Source organism: Carettochelys insculpta, chromosome 24 (genome assembly GCF_033958435.1).
Source record: "Carettochelys insculpta isolate YL-2023 chromosome 24, ASM3395843v1, whole genome shotgun sequence".
Lineage (NCBI taxonomy): Eukaryota > Metazoa > Chordata > Testudines > Carettochelyidae > Carettochelys > Carettochelys insculpta.
This window is the reverse complement of record NC_134160.1, coordinates 7,793,260-7,818,615: the sequence shown is the minus strand read 5'-3', so window position 1 is coordinate 7,818,615 and position 25,356 is coordinate 7,793,260. Positions and strand designations below refer to the sequence as shown.

Here is a 25,356-nt window from a genome sequence, read left to right as displayed (position 1 = left end):
GGGCCCTGCACGTTGTCCTACCTCACCTGCAGGGGACTGGCTCAGACCCCGCCAGGTTCCAGCCCCAGGATGCTGTGATTTCTGTCGGGGTGCTGGGGGGATGCAGGCGGCGCACCCATTAAGATTTGCGGGGGGGGGGGGAATGGGGTGCGCCTGCCGAGCGCTGCCGCGAAGGGCCCCACCCCGTGGGAACGACGCACGCGGAGCTGTGGCGCGAGCTCAGAACACGGCCGGTTCCCACAGGCTGGGGGCGGGGGGGGACGACACTCGCGTCACGCGCTGAGCCGACGGCCGCGAGGTCACATGACAAGGCGGGGGGGGGGGGGGCCGGAATCTGTCACGTGAGCGTTTCAAGATGGTGGCGGCCAAGCGGGCGCTTCCCTGGTTGGTGGCCTCGCTCCGCCCGGTGAGTGACTCACCCCCGGCAGGGCCCCGCGCGGGCCGGGCTGTCGCTCCGGGGCGGCCGCGCTGCCGTGTAGACGCGCCCTGCGGCGGACGGTTGGAAACTTTTCGGAGCGCTGATGCGGGACAGTTGAAAATGTAAAAGGAAAATGTTTGAAAACAATTAATCACCCAACTAATTCATACAGCAGAACCCCCCATTGCCCGACCCTGCCCGGGTCTCCCCCATTCCTCCTGTCCGACCCTGGCCCAGGCGGCCTGGGCTAAAAGGGGATGTTCCATAACCGGGGTCAGATAATCTCCCCCAGCCCGTGGCAACCGGGAGTCAGGGCCCGCAGCGGCCGCAGGCCCTGAGCGGACAGGGCTCCCTGCCCTGGCTGCTGGGGTTCCCCGTCCGAGGAGCCCGCCCTGCGGCAGCCGAATATACCAGCGTTCGATAATTTTGTTGTGGGACGTTTTGGGGTAAATGCGGGTTGTGGGACCTCTGATTGAGGTGCGAGACGGTGCCACAGGTTGCAGGACGTCTGGCAACACTACTGCAGGTAGGCGGTGTATTGGGGGGAGAGGGAGACGAAGGCGCTGTCCCTTGTCCTAGCCACGTCTCACCCTGTGTGAGCTTTACAGTGCTCAGCCTAGGTGCTTATGTAGCCCTGATCAATGTAACTACATCAGCCCACATTTAAATTGTGGATCAGGTTTTACTCTAAATTTCTATAGTGATGCTGCCTGCTACTCCTTGGCCTTTGGGGTCACTGAGTAGTTATTGGGCTGGTGGTGCAGGTCCTGCCAGCTCTTTAGATCTCCTTTAAGGAGATTGCACTATAAAGGGTACATCTTCATTACCCAGAAGATTGATGCTGATGCGTTTGATCTTCTGGAGTTTGATTTAGTGCACTGGTAAGGACATGCTAAGTTAAACTCACAGGGCACCCCCTTGGGACAGGTATTCCCGCTCTTCTTAGAAAGTAAGGGAAGTCGTTGGGAGTGTTTGCTTCCATCAACCTCTTGAAGTGGAGATGGTGCAGAAACTGCAATTAAGGTGTGTGGACTCCAACTACATTAAATTTGTGTGTCTTAATTTGACCTTCCCCTTGAATGTAGACCTGGCCAAATATAAAGCGTGAGTCTACAAAGGCCATGCTGGCTAATTTATGGTGTGTTGCCAGCTGTTTTGATTTCCTCACAAAGTTAATGATGTTTGGTCTCAAGCTTGGGTTCCTGGAGTCATATGCAAGTCTCTCAGCTGCCCTTTAAAACAAAACAATAGAAGTTTTTGGCTCTTGTGGTTGCAGAGGAAGGTAATGCTTCACTGGTGTGATGTTCCCCTCACTTCCCCCATTCAAGAGCCACAGGTCCTATGGAAGCCTGTCAGGATCACTCATATTTTCCCAAAGAGTCAGGAAGCAAAAGGCAAATAGAAAGAACACCCACATTTATTATTTTTATTTTAAAAAATCATGCTTTTGGGGATTGACTCATTATTTTGAGCACTTGGGATCAAAAATACTCTGATATCTTTTCTGTGCTTCCTAATATGTGAAACTATTGTAGACACAGTTCATGTTAAGGGAAAAATGAACATTTGTTGCCGTGTGTGGTTTGTAATGGGTCTTTCCCCCTGACTTCTGTGTAGATCAGCTCTACGGCAGTTGGCTCCCTTCCCAAACAAGTGAAAATAGTGGAAGTTGGCCCCAGAGATGGACTTCAGAATGAAAAAGTAAGGGACTCTGTTCTCTGTGTTCAGCCTGTGAGAGAGAGGATGTTGTAATGACTTGTTGGTTTAACATGTGAACATCATGAGTCTGCTGTTTCAACACTTCCCTTTGTTATTTGATTCTCCTAATGAGAATATTTTTTGTCTCTGAAATTATTCTTCCCCAAAGTCCTGTTTCTTTTTTTCCAACTTCCAATATGTTTATTGCCACACACACAGCCAAATTTGTTTTGTTAATGAGTCCATTGGCTTTGTTTCTTAAGAAAATGGCTCAACTCATTTAGCCTAATCTAATTTCTCGTATCCCTCCCATGTGTGTATATATATTGAGAAGGTGACATAATTTACTCGCAGGAGAGCTTGTCTTGTGTTTGTATCACAGATTGTATTGAACTAAAATTCTCTCTTGTATTCAAAGTGTCTGCTGCTGCAGGAGGACAATATGCTAATGTCCAAAGAGTTAGGTCTGTGCATGACTTTGTGCACCTGGGTAACATTATTGTACTCAGTGGCTCTGCCCATGTATGTAAACTTAAACTTCACTTACAACTCTGCAATATTAAGATCTAATATCTAGTGAAATTAAATTTCAGGGAGAGAACACAAATACCACTACTGAGGACATATGCAAAGCTGCTAAGCCAAGAAGTGTTACATTCTCTTCTATGTCAGTTCCTTTGTTTACCTGTTACAAAATCTGCCAGCATTGAACAGTGTGGGAAGGGTAAAGCTTGTGTAATCTAGGCCAAGGGTGAGAAAACTGGGGCGGGGAGGTGTCAGGGTGTGCAAAATTTCCACAAGCAGATGCAGCATGATCTGTGTCTCCAGCTCATCCAACTCATTAAAAATGTGTGTTTTATGTCTGTGTATTCAAATTTATGTATTGATTAATAAAGTTTTTGCATTCTAGACTAATTTTCTTACATGTGCCAAAAGGTTTTTTTTATGTGAATACAGTAGAACCCTGAGATATGTGCACTCAACTTGCGCATATCTCAAGTTAACACGACTTTGAGTGGCAGAGAGCTAGCACCTGGCTTTGGGCTGCCACATGCCAGCTCCCCGCCACTGAGAGGAGTGGGGAAACTAACCAGCTGCTGCGCTGGTCAGTTTCCCGGCTCTGGTCAGGCGTGCCTGCAGAAACAGACAAGCATATCAGGGCTGGTTCCTTTCCCCTTTCCTGTGAGCAGGGCATCCCAGAGCCAGGCTCTCTGCTGACGCCACTCACAGGAGACAGGAAACTGACCAGCTGGCGCCTGGTTGCCAGCTCCTCTCGACTTGCAGAACATTTGAGTTACTGGAGGTTGCCCAGGAACGTGACCTTTGCCTGCTTCGTGGGTCTACTGTATAACCGAAATTTCTGTTGGCTTGGATTACATTAGACGGATTTGGGGAACCCTGCTAATTGCAGGCATGAAAAAGTGGGGCACAACATAAAAAGCATGCTCACCCCAGGCAGCAAAAGTGGGAGGCTTGGTATAGCAAAAATTCAATTGTTAGATTTTGTGGATGTTGCTGGAGAGCTCTCATTCATGATGGTGATGCACAGCTGTGATATGCCCCAGTTAAGGGGGAAATGAGACTCCTTTTCATCAGTTTAACCAGAGGCAAGAGCAGTGTACAAAATGAAGGGAAGCCTGCACTTAGGCCATGTCTATCCTAGAAAAATAAGTTGATTTCTCATGCGCAACTCTAGCTATGACAATTGTGTAGCTAGTATTGACTTACCTGAAATTGACTATCATGGCCTTCCTCCCATTGACCTCCCTAACTCCTTCCAATAACAAGGAGTACAGGGGTCAACTGCTGACCTCTGATAGGTTGATTTTGTGCATCCTTACTAGACACTTGAAACTGAACCCCGGAAGATTGACCCGGAGTGGGTCAATCTGGGTAATGTAGACATGGCTTTAATAATGGCTGTTAACTCAGTTGCAGCAGAATTCATTGCAGCCTAACAGTGCCCTCCTAATTACTTACCTCCTGGGTTAGGTCCTGTCCCCAGAGGGCCAGACCAATGTATTATAAGGCCATTCAGCCCCAGCTGAGTTAACAGCCTTAGTTCAATTCAGTTGACTTGGCCGTGTAGGCAGCGCCTTTGTTTCAGTGGGAATTAAAAGCAGTTTGAGCCATGCAGGATCGGGCCCTTCATTTTCTATGTGAATGGCGTCAACTTCTGAGGGTGTTCTGTATGACCACAGCACAAGTGTTTACCAGCAGCGGAGTGAAACTAACAAGGAATCTTGAAAAATCTCTTTTCCAGATTCTGAATAATACTGGGCTTAGAAAGTCACAGAATAAAGCATTCCATTTTACTCAAAGATCATGTTGAAATGGATAACAGAACAAATTCTTTCATAAAGTAGATCTTTTTATCACTCTTAGTTTCTTCTGGGAAAGGGGTTTTTTAACGTCTGTGCTCTTTTGCTGTTTGATTTGTTGTGAAGTAATCTAAGGATGTTTCTGTTTCTTTCCTGTAGAGTATTGTCCCCACCCAGGTGAAAATCAGCTTAATTAATATGCTGTCTGAAACAGGACTTCCGGTCATCGAGGCTACCAGCTTTGTGTCTCCCAAATGGGTTCCGCAGGTCAGTAGCTGGGATTACTTGGGGATTTTGTGTAAGGAGAAAGCAGATTTCAGTATGGCTGCAGAAAGTGGGGAGCCAGTGCCCTGTGGCTTGCCTTGATGTGGCCTTTGAAGCTCAGGGCTCGCCCCCACCCCCACCCCCAGCAGCAGGACAAGCTGGTACTACATGCAAAGGGTGCCATGGCTGGAGCACCAGCACAAACTCCCATTGCAGGGGGTGGGAGAGAATCCCAAGCCTCGTGGGCCTGATCAAGACAGGCTGCAAACCAGATTTGCCCCATGGGCTTAGCCTGGCGATGGGGAGGAGGTGGTTTTGTGCACTGCAAGAAAGCACTTCTTGCAGGCTCTGCCTCCCCTGTCACTCGCATTGGCTGGGAATCACAGTTAAGAGGAACGTACAGAGCCATCTGTGGGGGCTCCCCAGTCTGTGCCAGGTGGGTGGCCCAATCCCTCACCCATCCCCAACCCCAGCCTGCTTCTGCACCCCCACCTCCTGCCCATATCCAGCATCCTCACCCAGCTCCTGCCCCCTCCCTCCTTTCTATACCCTTCACCCTGTCCCAGACCCTGTACCCCCAACCCCAGCCTGTTCCCCAGCAGCCCCCTCCTGCAGACTGAATCTCTCATTTTTGGCTCTGTCACAACGCCTAAAGGTGTCCCACAAAATCTAGTAGCCCCAGGTCCACAGAAAAGTTAATCCAACCCTGGGGGTAAGTCCTGAGCCTTGGACCCTCCCCCACACCCTACTTGGGTCCCAAGCTTGAGGGGAGGAAGGTGAGTGTCTTTTTTTCCTGTGTCTCCAGTGAGAACCCCAAATGGGAGGACATCCTTTTTTTCTTTCTCCCTTGAGAGCCAGGTTAGTGAGGGCTTGTAGGTGATTTTAGCATTTTGAGGGTTTTTTTTTGCTTGTTTGGTTGGTTGGTTTTTTTGTTTTGTGCTTATCACTTGGGTGTGTCCCCGACTGATTTTTCTGTGGGTCAGTGGCCAAAAGAAGGTTTCCCCCCTCTGTTTTACACTGTTCAATATGGTCTTAAACTTCCCTGAGTCTGGCATAACCTAATATTGTTTCACTGGCCTTTTCTCTCTTATGGTTAGCTCACTGTGTTCACACGTAACAAAAAAGACTGCCTTTCCCAAAGGGTTTGCCATAAGACAAGAGATGGCCAGTAGAAAGTGAGAACATTAGTTAATGAGGCGGTTGTGACTGGTGTAACATTAATAAGCCAGACTAGTGGTCCCATGTGAACCCCAGTGAAAAGTGAATGCAGATTCAAATGGAAACACAACCATAGAGACAACATGAGAGATCTCTTCCTTGAGTAGGTGACTCTCAAGTGACCACTTCAATATATCCCCAATGTTTCCAGTACAATTTTGTTTGGCCTTTAAAGAGGTGTCTCTCAAAGCTCTTGATTTTTTCACTAGTCCCTTGGATTCTTAAAACACTTTTCTTACTCGCTGGATAAATAACCTCTTTGTACATTCTAAAGTTTTTCTGCATTGATTGGTTAGATGGCTGACCACACAGAAGTCTTGCAGGGAATTCAGAAGGTTCCTGGTGTCAGCTATCCCGTACTGATACCTAATCTTAAAGGATTTCAAGCAGCGGTAAGAGAAATATATTTGTGCTTAGGGTGTGAGTTCTCTACAGTTTGAACCTCTCTAGTCTGACGCTCTCTGGTCTGGCACCATCCGTGGTGTGGCATGATTTCAGTTAGCCAGATGTCCGCTTATGGGTGTGGCCAGGTTTCCCATAGTCCCATAAAGCTTGTTTACAGCCACCAGTCCTGGCTCTGAGTGTTCTGTGCTGTTGTTTACTTCTAAATGTCTTCTAAGAGCCCAGGAAGCAGGGGAAGTGTTGGTAATACAGCTGGATGATATTGACCTCCCGTGGTCTGGCACATTCTCTGGTTCGGCACTAGTCAGGTCCCAAGGGTGCTGGACTAGAGAGGTTCAACCTGTAGTGCATTATTCATCTCATTGTTGGTGTGAGAGGCCTTCAGACCTGGGGGAGATACAGAGAAATTGTACTATGTAACATTTCCTCTTACTTCTTTATCCCAATGTGCAAGAGGCAACTCATGTCTAAAGAGGGATTTTCCTCATGGGGAACTTGAAACATGGTGCTTACAATGCAAAAATGTGTATTCTTGATTTCCACCCCAACTTGTGGTGCTCAGCAGTGGTATTTCTGTCTAAACAAACCCTTCTGTCCCACTGCGGAACTTCTGCTCCCATTTTATCCGGGGGAAATGGCTTTAGAGTTGCATTTATGGCTGTGCAGTCATTTCCGTGTCACGCTCAGAGTTCTCAAACCAAGGATTATGTTTCTGCTCTGTGCTGAACTGAGAAGAGAATTTGCTCTGTAAGGGAGAAAGCTCCTATATTATAAATGGGAGGCTTTAGCAATTGCAACGGGTCTATGGAGTATGGCTGACAAAGAAAGTTAGGAGGTTTTCCAACATACTCTATACAAAATGTCTCAGTGCAAAATCAGGGGGAAATCCTGTAACACCAATAACCTGAGGAGCATTAGCAACGATCTGTAGCTACACCTCAGGGGTAAATAGCTTTATCCCTTCTGCAGACGGTGTGTTTCAGCGGCACAAATTCTCATTCCACCCAGGCTACTGCTGATACATACTTGTTTGGCAAAATGGGAAGTGGCAATACGATCAAGAATTAGCAAGAATCAGAACTCCGCAGCAAATCATGGACGTGTAACCAGTAGATTATTGACTTGTTCAGTGCAGCCAATGATAATGTTCAGCTTAAATGCTGGGTGCAGAGTCAGTGGGAGGCAAGGCCTGTTCATTGGGTTGGAAGTTGATGGGAATGGAAGATGCAAAAGATGTGAGTCCTTCTGTTCTTTCTCATTCCCCCGTTGGAAGGTGGCAGCAGGGGCCAAAGAGGTGTCTATCTTCGGAGCAGCCTCTGAGCTCTTCACGAAGAAGAACATTAACTGTTCCATAGAGGAGAGTTTGCAGAGGTTCAGTGAAGTGATGCATGCAGCAGGAGCAGCTGGTATTCCAGTCAGAGGGTAAGAGACCCCCCCCAGGGCTGTATTAAACCTGTGGTACGGATGTCAAACCATATGGGGAAAATAATGCTACTGAGGCATGGACAGGCTAGAACAGGGATGAGCAAACTTCTTACACTGGGCCCCACTTTACATCCCTGCAATAAGCAGGTCCCCCACAGTCTGTCTAGTGTAGTCCAAACCGACAGAAATTTTGGTTATGCTCATATGAAAAAAAAATCCCTTTTGGCGTGTGTAAGAAAAGTCCGTAGAACGTAAAAAGTTTATGAATTGGTATAGAAACGTGAACACACAGCCATAAAACAGGAATATATTTCCACATTTTTAATCAAATGGAGGAGCATGAGAACCAGCAGCCAATTGTACTGCGTCCCCTTTCTGAAATTTCACACTGCCCTGAGGGCGACCCCCCCATTGTGCACCCCTGGGCTAGAAGTACCAAAAGCTAATCTGATTGGGCAGGTGATGACCACCTGAATATACAATTTTTGGAGGCATTTCCGTAGCAAAAAACAGCCTAGCCTCTGACCTTACTCTCATCCCATTTGCAGTTCATGGCCCACCTTAACTTCCCAGGTGTAGACATGGGATTTACTCCTATCTCTTTTTATGCTGATTTTATTTACTTTGCTTCCTTTTCTCATGGGCAAGCCAGGAAATGAGGGTAGTAGACAGAGGAAGCTTTTGCTCAGCTGAGAAACTGATTTCCTTCTGAGATGCCTGGCAGTGAGGCAGAAAAACACATCAGATTTTTTTTTAAATTAAATTCACTTCATTGAATGCTCTGAGCAGAGCTTTCTAAGCCCTTCTCTCTCGCTGTCTGCCCCCTCTGGTGCAGTCTTCATGACTGTGGAAACAAAGAATCCATATCCCTTTTCACTGAACAGATGCCATTATTGAATCATCTTCATCCCTTCTACAGTGGTTGTAACATGCTGAGGCCGCTTGTAAAAGTAATCTGTCCTTCCTGAGCTCCTCGCTAGGAGTACAGCAGGTGACTAGGTCTCTGATATTCGGTTCTCTCAGTGACCTGGGATGCATGTGCAGGTCTCTCACTTGGAGAATGCAGGTTTCACCACTTTAAGCTTCAATTTTCTTAATGTTTTAATTATATCTTGGGCTCTCTCAAAAGATCCAGAATTACGTTAATTTGTTTTTGCTCAATACTCCCTGTGTGGTGGAGCAAAGAATTAAATGTTTACCAAAGTGCCTGATCCCAGTAATGGCCACCTTGTGCCAGGGACATATGTCTGTGTCCACAGAATTCCACCCTTTGGCTTTTGGAAAATTAGTGGGAATTGCCCATTATTTGAATGCATTGTGTACCAGGACTGACTTAGACTGTGTTTCATTCGCACCACCCTCCAACTCCCCTGCTAATTTCATACTTTAACTGCAGGTATGTTTCTTGTGTTCTTGGCTGTCCCTATGAAGGAAAGATTGCTCCTGCTAAAGTTGCAGAGGTAAGTACATCAAAATGTAGCCAGAGGCTATCAAATTATCTGTACGCTCGGGACAAGAACCAGGTGCCCCTGAGCTGTTAGGATGTTTGTTTTTTGGATGAGGACGAATACGGTGGTGTTTGCTTGTGAAGATTCGCCAGGAGTTTTAATGTCCTTAGTAGTGCATATCTGATGTTCTTGGGTGCAGTCTAATGTTTGCCATGTTCCACCCCAGAGATGGCTGCATTTTTCAGGGCAAGTGAAATGATCTCTCTCTATAGCTTGTGTCTCCATTTGTAGAGTCCTTTAACATCCTAATAGAAAAATCTTTCCTCCTTAAATGTGTTGTTTCTGGGGCAGGTAGCCAAGAAGATGTATTCAATGGGATGCTATGAGATTTCCCTGGGTGACACCATCGGTGTTGGGACCCCCGGGGGCATGAAGGAAATGCTCTCTGCGGTCATAAAGGAGGTGCCCATTGGGGCCCTTGCTGTACACTGCCATGATACCTATGGCCAGGCTCTCGCTAACACTTTAGTAGCACTTCAGGTAAGTGTTCCTTTGCTTCGGTGAACAGCGTCTGTTGCTCCATGGGGCTTGTCTCCCCACGTGGGCTGAGGGTCTTGCACCCTGCTTTTTCTTAGGCATAGGTGCATGTGTGTAGGTTGCGGCAGGACCACTCAAGCTCCTGGGCCCCAGGCCCTTGTTCGGTGCACAAACTGAGCAGAGACCACTCCTGTTCCAGGCACCTGTGCTTTTATTTCATGTAAAAGTCCCCCCACCTTCTATATACAGTTGATCAAGGTAACCCTGCTGGTGACCCAGCTACGGTGGAGCAGAACCTTCCACTCCCTGGCTTCTCTCCTTCCTCTCCTCTCTCTCCTTTCCTTCACTCCCATCTCCCTTATGTAGCCCCCTGCTCAGGGGCTCACAGCTGCCAGCCAGCAGGCCTGGGTTTGCTCAGCCAGCTCCTATAACCCTCTTTGGGCGGGACTGCCATGACAGAGCTCTGGCTCAGGCCCCCTGGCCAGTCATCTGGTACATATGCAAAGCAGGAAAATCCTGGAGCGGGTGAGTGAAAACTGTCCCTAGTCCCCAAGCCGGGCCTGGGTTTGGTTGAGGCACAGCCACACGCGGGGTTCTTCACTCAGTGGTTAACAGAGTCATGGGTCGTGCTGGATCCTGTATGAGCAGCGGTAACTGGATTCTGCGTTCTTTGCATTTTCATGGTGAGTAGTATTTGAAACAAGCACTTTGGTACATTTAACCTGAGCAGCGTCATTGTTCTGATCTGCGGTGGGATCAGAGCAGCAGGCAGTTTTATAGGTGCCTGTTTTGTACTCAGATGGGTGTGAGTGTGGTCGATTCCTCAGTCGCTGGTCTCGGAGGCTGCCCGTACGCACAAGGAGCATCAGGAAATGTAGCCACAGAAGATTTAGTGTACATGCTACATGGCCTTGGCATTCGTACGGTATGTATGGCGGGCTCACGCTTGTCCTGGTTCTGCCTGCTCACGCTGCTGTGTCGAGTGGGCAGCTGGATTCCAATCAGGGCCTGAGAGGTGGCTTGGGATTACAGATTCCCCAAATGGCAAACGTAGTCACATGGCTGTCACACAAATACAGTGAGGCTCTGACTGGCTGAAAGATCCCTTGTTGACTGTCATGGCAAGAGTAAGGGAGGGAATTGGGATCAATAAACCTGGCCTTAAAGCAGCCAGCCAGAAAACTCAGCCCACCCTGAGTAATAAATAACAAACTTCCTACACCTTTTTCTGACCGCCCAGGGGAAAGAATATGGGCAGGTCTGATCATTGTTCCAGCTTCAGAGGGCATTGTGTCCTCACCCCTCCCCTGCCCCATTCCCACAGAATTTAGCCTCCCTCTTTTATCAGGCCTTTGATCTTGAGTTTCTGTCTGTCCCCTCCTTCCCCTGAGTGCACATCAAGTAATGGGAGACTCAGAATGCTGCTGGTGACCTACAGCAGTTGCCAAAAGTCTTACCAAAACAGCATATCATTTCCCCAAGCACCCTCCTTCCCCATCTGGAATATGATGGCCTTGCTTTTGTGCAGCCCGTTGAGCAGCGGCATGTGCGAATTGTCATCCTATCTCTGTCTCGTAAAGGGAGTGGATCCGCAGAAGCTGATGGAGGCAGGTGCGTTTATATGCAAAGCACTGAACAGAAAAACCAGTTCAAAAGTGGCCCAGGCTACCTGCAAACTGTGACGTGGATCAGTTTCTCCTCCGACAAGTCAGCGAAGAAAGCATCAGTGAGGATCTGCAGCCCTTCCCAGTTTCCATTTGCTGCCCTGGTTATTCTTCACTGTTCCTTTTTGGGCCCTGAAGTTGGTGAAGGGAGGATATATGTGACTGAATGTACAAAGAAATGAAATATACAAAAGTGTTGGTTCAGACCTAGATGAACATGTTACACATCTTTAAAGAAAGGGGGGTTGGCCTCTGACTGTGCCCTCATGAAATGGACAAACTTGCATCTGAGAGAAGAGATGGATACAACAGCTGTCTTGACACCAGCAGTGGGCAACCTAGGCTAGCAAGCGGGCTGCGTGAATGGCCCTCCTTCACTTCAGTGCACTGCAAGGTTGTTGTAATCAAGGCAATCTCCCAGGATAGGGTAGTTTTGCTAACTGCACTTCTGTACCTTGCATTTGCAAAGGGTACTACTTACTGATTGAACCATAGCTGCAATTTGATTGGATGCAGAGGGAGCGGCTGGCTCTCACAGTCAATGTTGTGTGCAATTGGCACGCACCTCACTTCATGTGCCCTGGCTTTAGGTGCAGGTCTCTTTAGTAATACCAGTAGGTGGGAAAAAACCCTACTCAGACAGAAACCAGCAGAATCTGGCAACCTGGCACGTGGACAATGGTAAACAAAATGTCTCGAGGGTCACACACCTGATGGGCTGCATGTGGCTCTTGGGCCATAGGTTGCCCACTCCCACTTTCCACAGAACAGAGGATTGTAGGCACCTCGGAAACTTCTTCAAGCTTTTTTGATGGGGGTAATGGCTTTTACTTGAGGTTAAGGTGGAGTTCAGAAGAGCATCCTGCTCAGGGCAATTACACCCTCCAGGGGGTTGTTGTCATAAAAGTAACACTACAGTGCATCCAGTTAGAGCACATGGAGCAATCCTCACCTCTGCTCCCAGGCAAAAGTTCTGATGGAAAATAGAGGGAAGCACTTTTATTCTGTAAGTTGGAGTGAATGGGAAGGGTGTAGATCCAGGTTCGGATCCTAGTACTCAGTAGTCTCCTGGTATTCAGCAGTGGAGGATGTATGGTCATAAGTTGCTTTTTCAGATAACTGTCAGATGTGCTAGGGAAAGAAACAGATGTAATTATCTGAAATATTAAAATAATAGATATCCGGTTAATTAAAATGGGGGGGTGCTTAGTATGAAATGTGTGGTGGGAATTGATACCAAGATAAGTACTTTATGAGTGGCATGTTAATGGAGGAGTGGGGAAGAAAGGTCTTAGGGGTATTGAAAGGGAGAGAAATTCTAGACCAACAGGGCAAGAAGAAATTAAATAGAAATAATGTCATTTCTGTGCTTTAGTTGAAATTCCTCATGGCAGCTGGAATTGGCAGCTGTTCACCTATGGAACTCTTATGATTAAACAAATGATTAAATGCTTTTTCTTAAAAGAATGGATTCTTACAAGTAGCATTTAACAAGAACTAATACACGAAGCTTCTAATGACGGCAGAGGAGTGTGTTTCATAGCTAAGCTCTGGTTACTATTGTTTACTTTCAGCAGGGATGATCTTTACAGCACCAACACCCTTTTTGCAAAACACTGGCATTGTAAATATGTTGAATTATGTAATATAGATAAATTATACTTTAAAATGATATTGTTCACTGCCTGTTCATGTCCCACTGACATGCCAGTCACCGGTTAAACTGCATTAAATTGTGTATAGCATTGGTAGTAGCAATGTTGGTGGTCCTGCCCTGCATTTGGGTTTTAACAGTTCTCTGTCCATATGTCAGGAAGGTAGAGAGCATTCTTGAGATACCAACTGGCTTTAAGTTGAGGGCTGGGGCTATTTTGATGACAATACTGGTTCAAGTACTGTAGTACAAGTCACTACCCCCGGGGTATGGCTCAGTGCCACCAAGTGGCGGTGTGTGGTGAGTCACAGCAGTATTTACTCTGGTTCTAGCAAGAGCAGCAATGTTGGAATTGTGAAATAATTGCCTGGCTGCAGGGTGGGAATGAAATCAACCTGTAAATCTCTTTGCAACTCCAGGAAAATGCAGAACTTCTTGTGATACAGCCTGACTACATAGCCTAGGGCTCTGGCCTGCAGGGTAGAGGGTTAGGGAATAGACCTATCTGGGGATAGTTACTGGGACCAGGCCGATCTGTGTCTTTGCGGGCATATTCTGGAGTCATACTCCGTGTGTGTGGTTGGGAGGCAGGCCACCTGCCCTGCTTACCTGTGGGTTGTCCTGGAGTCCCCAGGAATTAAAATACTAATCTTAAATAAAAGTGCTCATGTGACTGATAGGAATCGGGGTGCAGGAATAACTTTTCTAGTGGGGGTGCTGAGAACGACTGAACCAACCTGCAAACTTTGTAGCTGATGGCAACCTCCACCAGCCCTGGGCTGCAGCAGCATCCCCACCCCTTGCTTCCAGCGCTTCTAACCCCAATGGGCTACCCTACGCTGCATGCAGCTCTAGTGCACTCTATTGCACATGGCTCTGCCAGTCTGTGTTGCAGCCTGGGACCTGGGGAGTTGACACCCCATTGCAAAGGAGAGAGCTGCAGCAATGCGAGCGCCAAGTCCTGGGGACAGGGGCCCTGCCCCATTCCGAAGTACTATAGCAGGCTTCTATCACCCCCATCATAACGAATGGTTTACTCCACGTTTCCCCTCTCTTTCCCCCCTGCATAAGAACCAGCGTGGTTTGATCCAATCCTTTCTGACCCTCCATAGGCAGCGGTGGGCTCAGCCAAGCCTTGTGTCTCACCTTCCCCAATCAAGTGGTTTGATCCAAAGCTTTGCGTTTAGCTCATTTTGGGCTCGCCGCGAACCCGTACCGTGGGGGCGTTGGTGATACGTTTCCATGGGGAAGCGCCCGCGTGTCACCGCGGCTCCGGGGCGGGGCTTCATATCTTAAAGGGGCAGCGCCACAGGTGTGGGAGCCAAAAATTGTCCAGAGACCGTGGCGGTGAGTGAGGCGTCCGGGCGGAAGGTAGCAGGACGGGAGAGGTAAGGGCGCAGCCCCAAGTGGGGGTGCCGGATAAGGGGAGGCCGGCTACTGGGAGGAGGGTTAGTGGGGGGTCGGTGTGGGGGGCGCTGGCTGGGAACTGGGGGCGGGGTAGTGGCTAGTGGGGGTCGGTATGGGGGGCGCTGGCTAATGGGAGGCTGATGGGGGCACTGGCTGGGGCCCGGGGGCGCTGGCTAGTGGGGGCGTCGGTGGGAGCGGGGTACAGGCTAATGGGGGTCCGTGGGGCGGGGTGGTGGCTGGCGTGGGGGGCGGTGAGAGGGGGGCTGGCTGGGCTGACGCTGCCCTAGCAGAGCCCGGCCCGGCCCCGCCCCGCCCCGCCCGGAGCACACCCCCGTGGTGAGAGAAGTGGGGTGTCGGGGTGAATCCGGACCCCGCCGCTGGCCCCCAGCCCGTGAGGGAGCTGGTGGAGGGTCCGGCGCTGCGCAACGCGGGGCTCGTCCCTCCCCCGGGAGCTGAACACGGGCTGCGGCCGGGGCTTGTCCGGGGAGCCTGTGCGCTCGGGGGCCCCTCCTGCAGGGCCGCCCCCGGCCAAGGCCGGTCCCGCCCCACCCTGCTGCGGATCGGAGCCGGCCAGGTGGTGCACGTGTCCCCGCCCAGCCCCTTGCCTGACACGTGGTCCCGTTCGCTCCCTAGCTGGGCAGCGTGGGAGCCGCGCTCTGTCCCGCCCCGGGGATGCAGGCAGCGGATGGGGGCGGGATGCTCTCACCATCCCATCCCCCAGCAAAGCTCAGGGGGTGATCGCTGCCCAGCGGGCACCGGCTGTAAGACGAGTTCCCAGTCTATTTCCATGGTTCAGACCCTGCCCACGGGGGCGGAGATGGCTAGAGGGCCTGCCCGGGGTAGGAGGGTCTGGCTGCATGCGGTGTACAGCGAGTATGAATAGGTGGGTCTATAATGGCGTTGCACTCAGGGAGTAAACCGAGCCAGGTGGCACCAGAGAGACCCATGTAGAACAAAGGGCCCTGTTGTTGCTTTGCTGAGGGAGGTTAGGTGGCCAGTGTGGGAACTTGGACAGTGGCAAACGACTTGTCGGTAGCGTGATATAACTGAGATCTTTGTACAGCAAGAAGAGAGTTGATTTGCGCAGGAGGGTTGAGCGCCGTAGGGTGACGGAGAAAAAACAGACCAGGAGCACCCGGAAATAATCCTTTGTGCCCCTCTAAGCTCACAGATCTTTATGTTAACTAAGGTTTGTGATGCCCCATTAGATACATGGGTGGAACAGAGGCATTAGCTGACTTGGCTAATTGGACTGGTGAGTCAGTGGCAGAGCTGGGGGTCCCCAATCCCAGGCCCTTAGGTCTTCTAGGCAATTTATTTTATGCAATCTGAGGATTCACTTAACAGGTTTGGGATTTTTTTTTTCTTTCCCTATTATACAGCAGCATAAGCAAATGACTGTCCTCACCATGCAGTTGCCTGCAGAGGGTTCAGGTTTCTCTGGTGTTCTTTTACTCTTTCCTGGTGCAGTTTGCTGAAGGTGGAGAAAGTTTACCTGGCAGCTGGAAATTTGCAGACCTCATGTGCTGCACCCTCGTTTCAGCAGCCACGCCCATTGAAAGCGGATGTTGAGCTCACGTTTCAGACCTTAGAAAAAGAAATCAAATGAACGCCCTACGTGAAGGGTCAGCTCTGAGGTTCTGGGCCCTGTGAACCAGCCCAGTGTGCAGAGAACGATGCTTTAAGCTTCTGTGGGTGCCTTTAGAGAGCAAGAATTTTGTACAGCAGCAAGTAACTCTGGATTTGTATAACTGCCTAGTTCCAGCTCATAGTCCGTGTTGGAGGCTGGTGCTTGCATTTACTTTAGGGGTCTTTAAACGCATGAGATGCATTGGGGACTAGCCAACCCTCCCACGGTCTGGATAATATATCAGCCTTCCACCAGGGGACTGTACAGCCTAGTAAAGCAAGTGGTGCTGGTAGCTCTGGAACTCATGCAAAATCCATGATGGCAGTGGTGCGATTGTGCTTAGGTGTGTGAGGAGCCTTAGACTGGCTAGTTAAAGGCCGTCTGAAAAGGAAAGAGAAAGGGACTTGCCCTGGAAGGAGGAGCAGATAGCACAGACCTAACCTGTTACACAGATGTGGGGGTGGGGAGCCCTGAGCCTTGCAGGCAGATGCGGGCAAGCTGGGGCTGGCTGGCCCACAGCCGGTAGGTTCCCCACCACTGGTGTAAAGCCGACTCAGTGCAGTTAGTATTTCCAGTTCTGTGCAACACCCTATGGGTATGCCAGCCCCGTGGTCCCCCGGCATGGCTGGACTGCCAGCACTGGAGCCTGAGCCTCACGGGCTGGAGCCTGAGCCTCACGGGCTGGATCCAGGCTATGGCTCTGCCTAGCAGCGAGAGGAAGCGGCTCCATGCGCTGCTGCTCCTCGTCGTCCCACCCCCCAGCTGCGGGAATGGCAGTGCAGGGAGGTGCTGCCTGGAGGCTTTTCCCTGGTGCTTCGATTGCTCCTATTGGCCATGAGGTCCGGGCAGTGGGGAACAGGCAGCTGTGTGCGTCACCAGGGAGCTCTGTGGGTGAACGCCGTCCATCACCCAGATCCTGCACCCCCCCCATCCTCCCAGATTCCTCACTCCTGCACCCCACCCTACACCTTCCCCCGATCTAGCCCTCACACCTCGAGCCCACTTCCTGGCAGCCCCCTCCCACACCGCACCCCTGATTTTTGGCCCCACCCCAGCGCTGAGGGCAGTCCACAAAAGCCGCTAGCTTGGACCCCCAAGGCTCTGGGGTGTGAGGGGAATAACGGGAGTGGGTCCCCCCCATTGGGAGCCGTGTCAGTGAGCTGCCTCTGTCTGTGTGTCTCACTTCTGTGACCCCAGACTGCCTTGGCAGTGGTCCCCAACCAAAAAAGTCTCTTTCCCTCCACCCCCCTCTTGCTTTACACACACCTGAGTCAGGGGCAGGTTCTGCAGCTACATTCCTCTCTCAGGGGCCTCAGGCTACAGCTGCTGGGAGGAGATGGCCAGGCCGGGCCAGACCTGGCTGTGTTTCTTGGCTCCAGCCCAGCCTGCTCTTACCAAATCAGCGTCTCCAGCCCAGAAGAACAGAGTCCATTGATGGAGGAGCCTCTTGCCTCACTTCCTGCTCAGGCCGTCCCTGTTCCCCGGAGAGCAGCAGGACAGGAGCCTCCTTGAGCGGGAGGAATGAGTCGGGTGGGCGGCGCCAGCTTGGCAGCAGGGCGGCTAGCACGGAACCACTGGGGCTTCACAGGGGCCTGTGTGTGAGGCAGGGCTGGACGCACGTTTCCTGCTGGCTGGCGCAGTTGGCAGCGCAGTGAAGCAGCAAATGTTATTGGTGGGGAAAAGAGGGTGGATCTCCCCCTAGACTCAGTCATTCCTGGCGGGTCCAAGACCACCTTAGTGCCTCTCCCAGCAGGGACCTTGCAGTGAGGAGACAGATTGGGACTCAGGCCCCTGGCGTGGAAGGTAACCGTGGACTCCTAAGCGAGCCGGCTTGACCAAGCCACGCCCTGAGGAGTGGGAGAGAACGGCTGCTGGGATCCTCTCGGGATCTGCTCTCCCACAAGAAAGGTCCCCACTACAGAGAGGGAAAGTCATCCGACTCCACGGCCTCCTTCCCTGAGCTGGCTGCTTCTCTGCAGGAGAGAGCCTCTTCCTCCTGACCAGCCAATGCGAGCTGGCTGCAGCCCCTCACCTGGGTCCCTTCTCTCCTTGGCAGAGAAGTGGGGCTGGACTTGCTTATTTGGCTGGCTAGGTGCAGGGCAGGTGGTTTGCTGTAGTCCTGCCATTCCTACCTTTTGGGACAGGGTTAACCTGGGTTTAGCTTTGTCGTTTTTCTCTCCCTTCTGGGGCTGGAGTGTGTCTCATGGGCCAATGCTGCATTTGCTAGGGGCTGCACCTTGATATCTGGTTTGCTTGCATGGCAGAGCTCCAGTGCTCAGACCTCATCTGCTCTGGCCCGAGCGCAAACCCTTCTGTGGCAACTCCCTTGTTGGTTCTGCGGGGCTGGTTGTGAGGTGAAGCAGGGGACTGACCTGGGAGTGAGCGAGGCAGCGGGGGCTGGTGGTCTGAGCAGATACATGGTGTGGTCTCGGGGGAATTGAGTTCCATACTCTGCATCTGTTTCCCTGTCTGCAAAACAGGAATAACCCTTCCTTCGCGGGTGACTAGTCAGTGTTTGCTAAGCGCTTTGGCAGTGCTGACACCTCTTAACCCTGAGCACAAATTAAATCTTCTGGGGGCTCAGGGCTAGTAGAGTTTTGTAGGGACCCCTAGTCTGGAGTGCGTCAAAAATGAGGGGTTCCGTATTTGGGAATGAGTCTGTCTGTTCTGTTCACTCCCTCTGGGATATCTGGCATTGGTCACTGTCGGAAGACAGGACGCTGGGCTAGACAGACCTTTGGTCTGACCCAGTATTGCTCTTTTTACAGTCCTGTGATGTGGAACTAGCCGTGGGACTCATTGCCACTAGATATCAACGAGGCTAAGGTCTCCATAGGATTCAAAAAAGAATGAGCTGTTCTTTGGGTGGCTGTTACAGGGCCCCATCAGACAAACACTAAGGGGCAGATTTTTTGAGGTATTCAGGTGCCTAGCTGTGTGGGTGGGGGTTATCCTCTGGACAGGTTACTCACATCGATGATCTAGCATTGGCCATTGTCAGAGCGGGATCTTGCCTAGAGGGACCTGTAGTTTGGAGCTAATAAGGCAATTCCTGTGCTTGATCTGTCTGATAACTTTCAGATCCCATCACCTCAGTTGCTGGGCCCCAAGATTGCCCCTTGGACGACTCCTCCCCATTTGTGATCCCGCTCATTGGGGTTTTCCATCCCGTCTCAGGTGAGGATGGCAGAGAAGATCCTGGTGACGGGTGGCGCTGGGTACATCGGCAGCCACTGCGTGTTGGAGCTGGTGGAGGCTGGCTATATCCCTGTGGTGATTGATAACTTCCACAATGCCATCCGAGGTAAGGAGAGCCACGACCACTGCCTCCAGCAACTCTGTCCTGTCATCCAGAGGCCCCCAGTGACCTTCAGTCACACTTGAGTGCCCACGGTCCAGGCCTGATGTCTCATGGCATGACAGAGTAACCTGTCTCCCCAGGGGGAGATGATCTTCCTGAAAGCCTGCGGCGTGTGCAGGAGATTGTGGGCAAGAAGATTCTTTTCCAGGAGCTGGATATCCTTGACGAGGCATCCCTGCAGGAGCTCTTTGAGAAGGTGAGCACGTGAGCTAGTGGTGATACCGCTGGGGAAAGGAGAAGGGGTATTTCTACTGGACGCAGGGAGGCTTTGGAGCCGGTCATAAAATTCCTCCCTCTGAAAAAGTCAACTGTGTGGGATTCGGAGGGGGGGGTGCGGAGAGGAGAATAATCAGACTGAAAGATTCCTGCCAGGAGCAGGATGTCAACCAAAGAGGAGGCTTTGGAACTGTCAGGCCCGGGCCTCCTGGTGGTTTGGGTCCCTCATGTTCCTGTTCCCTCTGGGCCGGATGTTTCGGGTGCCCGACTCTCCTAAGATGTGCTACAGTCGCCCATCGTGCTGACGTGCCACAGTGCACCGTGAGAGATGTAGTCCGGCTGGGAAACAGGGCCCCCAGAAGACAATGGGAGCGTGAGACACTTGAACTGCAATGCCCAGGAGCCAGCCCAGTGGCACGTCTGAACTAAAATGTGGCGGTTTTGGGGGATTGGGGTTTTGGACCCTTCAGTTGACTTTTCCTGGAGAAAGCGGCTGGTTTTTGTAGAAACACTTTGATTAGTCGAAACCCCAATTTTCTGCCCCAAACTGGATTTGACAGGAAATTTTCGACCAGCCCCAGTGGCTTTTTGCTGGTATCGTTAACCCAGGTTCTTTCCCAGCCTGACACTTGGCTCCTTTTGTTTCCTTGCAGCATCGTTTTTCAGCCGTGATGCATTTTGCGGGGCTGAAGGCTGTTGGGGAGTCTGTCCAGAAGCCCCTGGAGTATTACAAGGTGAACCTCACAGGGACCATTCGGCTGCTGGAGGTGAGCAGAGCCCGGGCAGCAGGGCAGGGGAATACCAGAACTTCCCTAGTGTGAAGGGCTCAGAAACACATGGGCTGGGAAGGAGTACAAATAGGTTTGGTCCATCTCCCTCTTGAAAGGCACACTCCAGCTGAGTGGTGAAGGGGACTGAGGATGCAGACAGGCCCTGTGGGGAGAGCCCAGGGAGATGTGTATGTGCCCCACTTAATGATCGCGGGAGTGAAGATCCAGGAAATAAGCCCAGCTGCGTCCTCCATTGTTCAGCCTGTGTGAGTCCCTACTGGACTGGAAGGTCTATGCCTCCTCCCCTTTCCAGCAACAAGGGTGTATCAGCTGCATGCAGGAGGACAGAGGAGAAAGCCAGGAGAGTCACTGGAGTAAGGAATGGAGATGAATGGAAGAGATCCTCTGGCTCCATGGAAAGAAACCCCAGGACCTCTTCCTCCAGTTCATGCCTGGTGGAGGTGGAGAAAGTACCCATAAAGTTACTTGAGTAAAATTACAGTCAAGGCAGACATCTGCAAAATCACTTCAGTAAAAATGCTGTGGCGTCATATTTTGACTGCATTCCTGTATCCTGAAGCGTCCGTCGGTTTCCGTAGGATGGCCACTTTTCACTTCTGGCTGTTTGAGTACAATACTCGGGTAGTTTTCCAGTTTGGGAGGGCAGGAGCCTCAGGGATTTTTACTGAATTACAACTCCCTCCCCTGAGCCGCAGTTCTGCTACTCAAGTAACCTTTTAGGTGCTTTCCCCACCTCTGGAATTAATATGCTTCAGAATGTGGTCTTGCCTCATGGAGGGCAGCGGTGCTGAGAAGGTTTCTCACAACAAAGGGCTCTTCTGAGTCAGCCCTGGCGCCAGTGTGACACTAGGAGGCACTGCACTGTGATGTGATGCTGTGAAACCAAGCTTCTGGTTGAGAGGTGACTGATGGTCCCCTAGCACATTTGGAAAGACTTCAGGTGTTGGCTTCGTGTTTCCTTTGAAAGTCTCTTCTGCCGCCTTAAAATTTCCCCAGTCGTTTCATCTGGCAGCAGCATTCTTCACTTGTTATCCAAAATGATGTACTCAGCTGCTGAGCTTGACCCCAGAGGTGGCTGCATTTTAGTGGTAGGTGACACGGTCCCCACGTAGGCTGGCTAGCTGTCACTGCCCTTCCCTTTTATAAAGGGCTCCTGGCAGATGTGGACAATGTAAATACTGCCTGGCATGTTTGTAGAGCTTCCTGGCGTCAAGCACCCAGGAGAGGCTCTCCCTGCCACTCGACACCGGACCGACGGGTCCTTGCCTTCCCCTCTCAGGCAATGAAAGCACATGGGGTGAGGAACATCGTGTTCAGCAGCTCGGCCACGGTGTACGGAGTCCCTGCCTACCTCCCTCTGGACGAGAACCACCCCGTCGGGGGCTGCACCAACCCCTACGGCAAATCCAAGTACTTCATTGAGGAGATGATCCAAGACCTGTGCAAGGCTGAGAAGGTAAGAAGCACCCACTCAGCCCTGGGCACTAGGGAGACTGGCAACCCAGTAGGTTGGGCCTGGGACTGAAGTCTCCTTGTATGGTTTTCCACTAGTTTGGGGGGGAGGGGGATCGGCCACCTCTGCAGCACTGCAGAAAGCAGGGCCATGGCTTGGGTGGGTTCATGTGGACAAGTTAGAGATCAGGGGCACACACCCCGTGGCTCGCTAATGTGGACCCCAGAAGCATGGGGATCTGTGGGGAGCAAACTGCAGGGCAGGATGAATTAATCACCCAGTTGCCCATCCCCCCTGCAGGTTTTCCCACAGGACTGGGAAATCTGGGCCTTCTGTTTCCCACCAGGACTCTCTCTGTCTTGGGGTCTGGCTGGGAGCTGGGGAGATGAACCAGGCCCCGCTCGCACATCTGCGTTTGTCTTGTGGGGTGGGGGGAGCCTCACATGAGAATCGTAGCAGATGCCTGGTGGCCCCTCCTAGCCCCTCTGTCTGTCTGATCAGTGCCTTCTCTCTCCCAGGGTTGGAATGCCGTTCTCCTCCGCTACTTCAATCCCATCGGCGCCCACGAGTCGGGAAGAATCGGAGAAGATCCCCAGGGAATCCCCAACAACCTGATGCCCTACGTTGCTCAAGTAGGACCTCCCCTGGCAGGCTGTCAGTGAACAGCGCTGCCCGTGTGGTGCCAGGGTGTGTCACGCGAGCGGACCGAACTCACGAGCTTGTTCCCTTGTGCAGGTGGCAGTGGGGCGCCGGGAGCAGCTGAGCGTGTTTGGGGACAATTACAAGACGGCCGACGGAACAGGTGCGCTGCCCCGTGTTTCCGGCTGCGCTGACAGCCGATTGGTTCAGGCCGCTGGCGTCGGTTCAGTCTATGCCCTACAGCTCAGGGGCCCTACCAGGACTGAAGCGGTTTGCCCCATTTCCCGCAGGTGTCCGGGATTACATCCATGTCGTGGACCTAGCCAAGGGGCACATCGCTGCGCTGAAGAAGCTGAAGGAAGGCTGTGGCTGCAAGGTGGGAATGGGCTGGGTGCTAGGGAAGAGCAGAGCTGCCCTGGATGGGTACTAACAGGGTTCAGCGGGATGCAAGCCCCATCCCCAAGTTGGGGCACTCGCTAAAAGGGAATTCACATACACCCCAAGCCCAGGGCTGTGTAATATGTTGGTCTGGGCAGTTGGCCCTGCTTCCGCTACTGGACAACAAGGTGGAAGATGCTGCACCTGTCTGGTAAGAGAATAAGGTGCAGGGAGGAATTAGTGTCGGGGGGGGAAATACCCACAGGACCCAGGTTTCACCCATATGTCTTCCTCACTCTTTCACCCCCCATCTTCTGGGAGTCCAACCTGAACCAGCTGGGCCCCAACTTTCAGACATGCAAAGCATCCACAGCCCCTATGAGCTGCAACTGCTCGGCTTGTCAGAATTCAGGCCCCCTGGTCTCACGCTGAGCTGGGGGGAGGGCTAGAGGAGGCAGAGCCCAGGCCCTGAGCAGGGCAAGAGCCAGCTGGTTTCTTGTCCTCTGGCAGATCTATAACCTGGGCACAGGCAGCGGCTACTCGGTCCTGCAGATGGTCAAAGCCATGGAGAAGGCATCCAGCAGAGAGGTACGGTGCTAACCCAAGTCTTACTGACAACCCTCCTTAGCTCTCGCCTGGGCACTGGTCTCCTTCTTCTGGTGGTCAAGCAGCAGCGAGGGCGGCCATCCCTGCTTCCGGCTCGGGGAAGCTGCTGCCTCGAGGCCAGTGCTGATGGACTGCTGACTACGAGGGCTTGTGCTTCCCTTTCAGATAAAGTACACGATCACTGCACGGAGGGAGGGGGACATCGCTGCCTGCTATGCCGACCCCACCTTGGCCGAGCAGGAGCTGGGCTGGAAAGCTGTCTTTGGGCTGGACAAGATGTGTAAGCGCTATGCCTCCGGGCTGACTCTGACTCACCCCTCCCTACTCACTCCCTCTGGCCCCAGCCCATGATGGGGTGAGGGAGGGGGCATCATTCAGTCCATCTGACCCCCCTCCCCACCTGTGGCTTTCGTCAGAGCATCATCCTTAGCCCCCAGCCCTGGGGGTTGCGGGGTGAGTTGCATCAATGATTGATGCTAAGAGTAACTGACCTGTGCAGGAACTAGAGGGTTTAGTTGAAGCCTGTTGCATGAGGCCTGGAGTTAGAGCCGGGTCCCCTCCCTGGCTGGCTTCATCCAGCCTCAGCTGCTGCTGGGACCTGAGTCTCTCTCCCTGTCTTGCAGGTGAAGATTTGTGGCGGTGGCAGGTGCAGAATCCCACGGGCTTCACCAACAACTAGCACACAGGTCCCAGGAGCAGTCAGTGTGGTGCAGGCTGGTCAGGGTTTTGTTTCCCTCCGCCCTGGCAGCCCCTCCCCTTGCTGTCTCTTGGAGGATGGACCAGCCTGAAGCACCCAGGCCCATGAAACTTCCCACCTTTCAACCAGGAGCTGAAACTCAGACCTGGCTGTGCAGGAGGGACACCTCTGGCTCCCTTGTGGCAGAGCTCTCAGCTGCAGCTGGCAGCCCTTGCACGAGCCCAGCCCTAGGCTGTGGAGTTCTGTTGCAAAGGAACAGAGCCAGGCTGGGCTCTTCTAGGGGAGACTTGCTCCAGCTGCTCCTAATGCTCAGCTGCTGCTGCCCTTAGTTTCTGAGCAAGGGCCTGTCCCTCTCACCTACCTCACAAGTGCAGGACCCCCCCCCCCGTCCCCCACCAGCTGCAGCTGCCCCAGGGCCAGGCCCTGGCAGTAGGATTTTTATATAGCTGAGCCCCGGCAGGCCCCTGTGGTTCCGTTTCCTCTGGGGGCGGGGAACATCTTCCCCATTCCTGGGGCCGGGGGCGGGGTGGTTACAATCCACCTTTGCATGTCCCACAGCAGCGGTTTGCTCCCCACTTCAATTCCCTCACCCTTCCCTAGAAGGACCAAATGAGATTTTTTTTTTTTTTTTACTAGCTGTGGCCTCAGTGCCAAGTGTTTACAAGCCTGTCCTGCTAACTGGGGCCTAGTGAGCTGCAGGGCTGCCCACAGGGGTTTGAATGTGGGCAGTTCCAGACTGTAGGGCCCAGAGCAGGCCCCTGACCCGGAAATTGCACTCCCTTACCCCAACCCTGTGTGGCTACAGCTGCATGTAGCCACAGGACCAGATCACAGGCTCCTTCAGCAAATGGCTGTGGCAGCTAGTTCCAGGGCTGACTCACCAGAGCCTGCCTGCGGCTTATGGTGTGAGCTGCTGAAGATTTTATTTATTACAGAAAACGCTGTAACCAGGGAGCTGGGGACACCAGGGCCAGTCTGTTCTGCTCTCACTTCCTCCAGCTCATAACGGGTGCTACTGAATGATGCAGTGAAGTTTTGCCCTGCCTCAGCTCCGGCTGGTGCGAGGGGCTGGGGCAGAGCTGCTGGCCTGTGGTGTATCAGTGCATTAAAGAGACCAGCTCAAGCACTT

The 25,356-nt window shown here is 52.0% G+C and overlaps 2 protein-coding genes across 4 annotated transcripts; both read left to right on the top strand.

Moving 5' to 3' along the window:
* The first annotated feature begins 340 nt into the window (after nucleotides 1–340).
* Nucleotides 341–11,452, top strand: HMGCL (3-hydroxy-3-methylglutaryl-CoA lyase). 2 transcript variants are annotated; one of them, XM_074976150.1, is made up of 9 exons: nucleotides 341–406; nucleotides 2,036–2,119; nucleotides 4,597–4,704; nucleotides 6,216–6,311; nucleotides 7,595–7,743; nucleotides 9,143–9,206; nucleotides 9,546–9,734; nucleotides 10,531–10,656; nucleotides 11,312–11,452. In XM_074976150.1, exons 1-9 carry the CDS (start codon nucleotides 356–358, stop codon nucleotides 11,411–11,413), a joined length of 969 nt encoding a protein of 322 aa, XP_074832251.1. In that variant the 5' UTR covers nucleotides 341–355; the 3' UTR covers nucleotides 11,414–11,452. The 2 variants fall into 2 exon arrangements, with proteins under 2 accessions (XP_074832251.1, XP_074832250.1); XM_074976149.1 differs by lacking the exon at nucleotides 341–406 and adding an exon at nucleotides 498–540.
* A 2,894-nt stretch (nucleotides 11,453–14,346) lies between these two features.
* GALE (UDP-galactose-4-epimerase) lies at nucleotides 14,347–25,353 on the top strand. Of its 2 annotated transcripts, XM_074976344.1 has the most exons (11): nucleotides 14,347–14,437; nucleotides 19,264–19,390; nucleotides 19,528–19,643; nucleotides 20,317–20,430; nucleotides 21,734–21,910; nucleotides 22,426–22,539; nucleotides 22,643–22,709; nucleotides 22,837–22,922; nucleotides 23,435–23,512; nucleotides 23,696–23,810; nucleotides 24,154–25,353. In XM_074976344.1, the coding sequence occupies exons 2-11, from the start codon at nucleotides 19,270–19,272 to the stop codon at nucleotides 24,207–24,209; spliced, it is 1,044 nt and encodes a 347-aa protein (XP_074832445.1). In that variant the 5' UTR covers nucleotides 14,347–14,437; nucleotides 19,264–19,269; the 3' UTR covers nucleotides 24,210–25,353. The 2 variants fall into 2 exon arrangements, with proteins under 2 accessions (XP_074832445.1, XP_074832446.1); XM_074976345.1 differs by lacking the exon at nucleotides 14,347–14,437 and having other exon boundaries at nucleotides 18,898–19,390.
* Nucleotides 25,354–25,356: the final 3 nt, after the last annotated feature.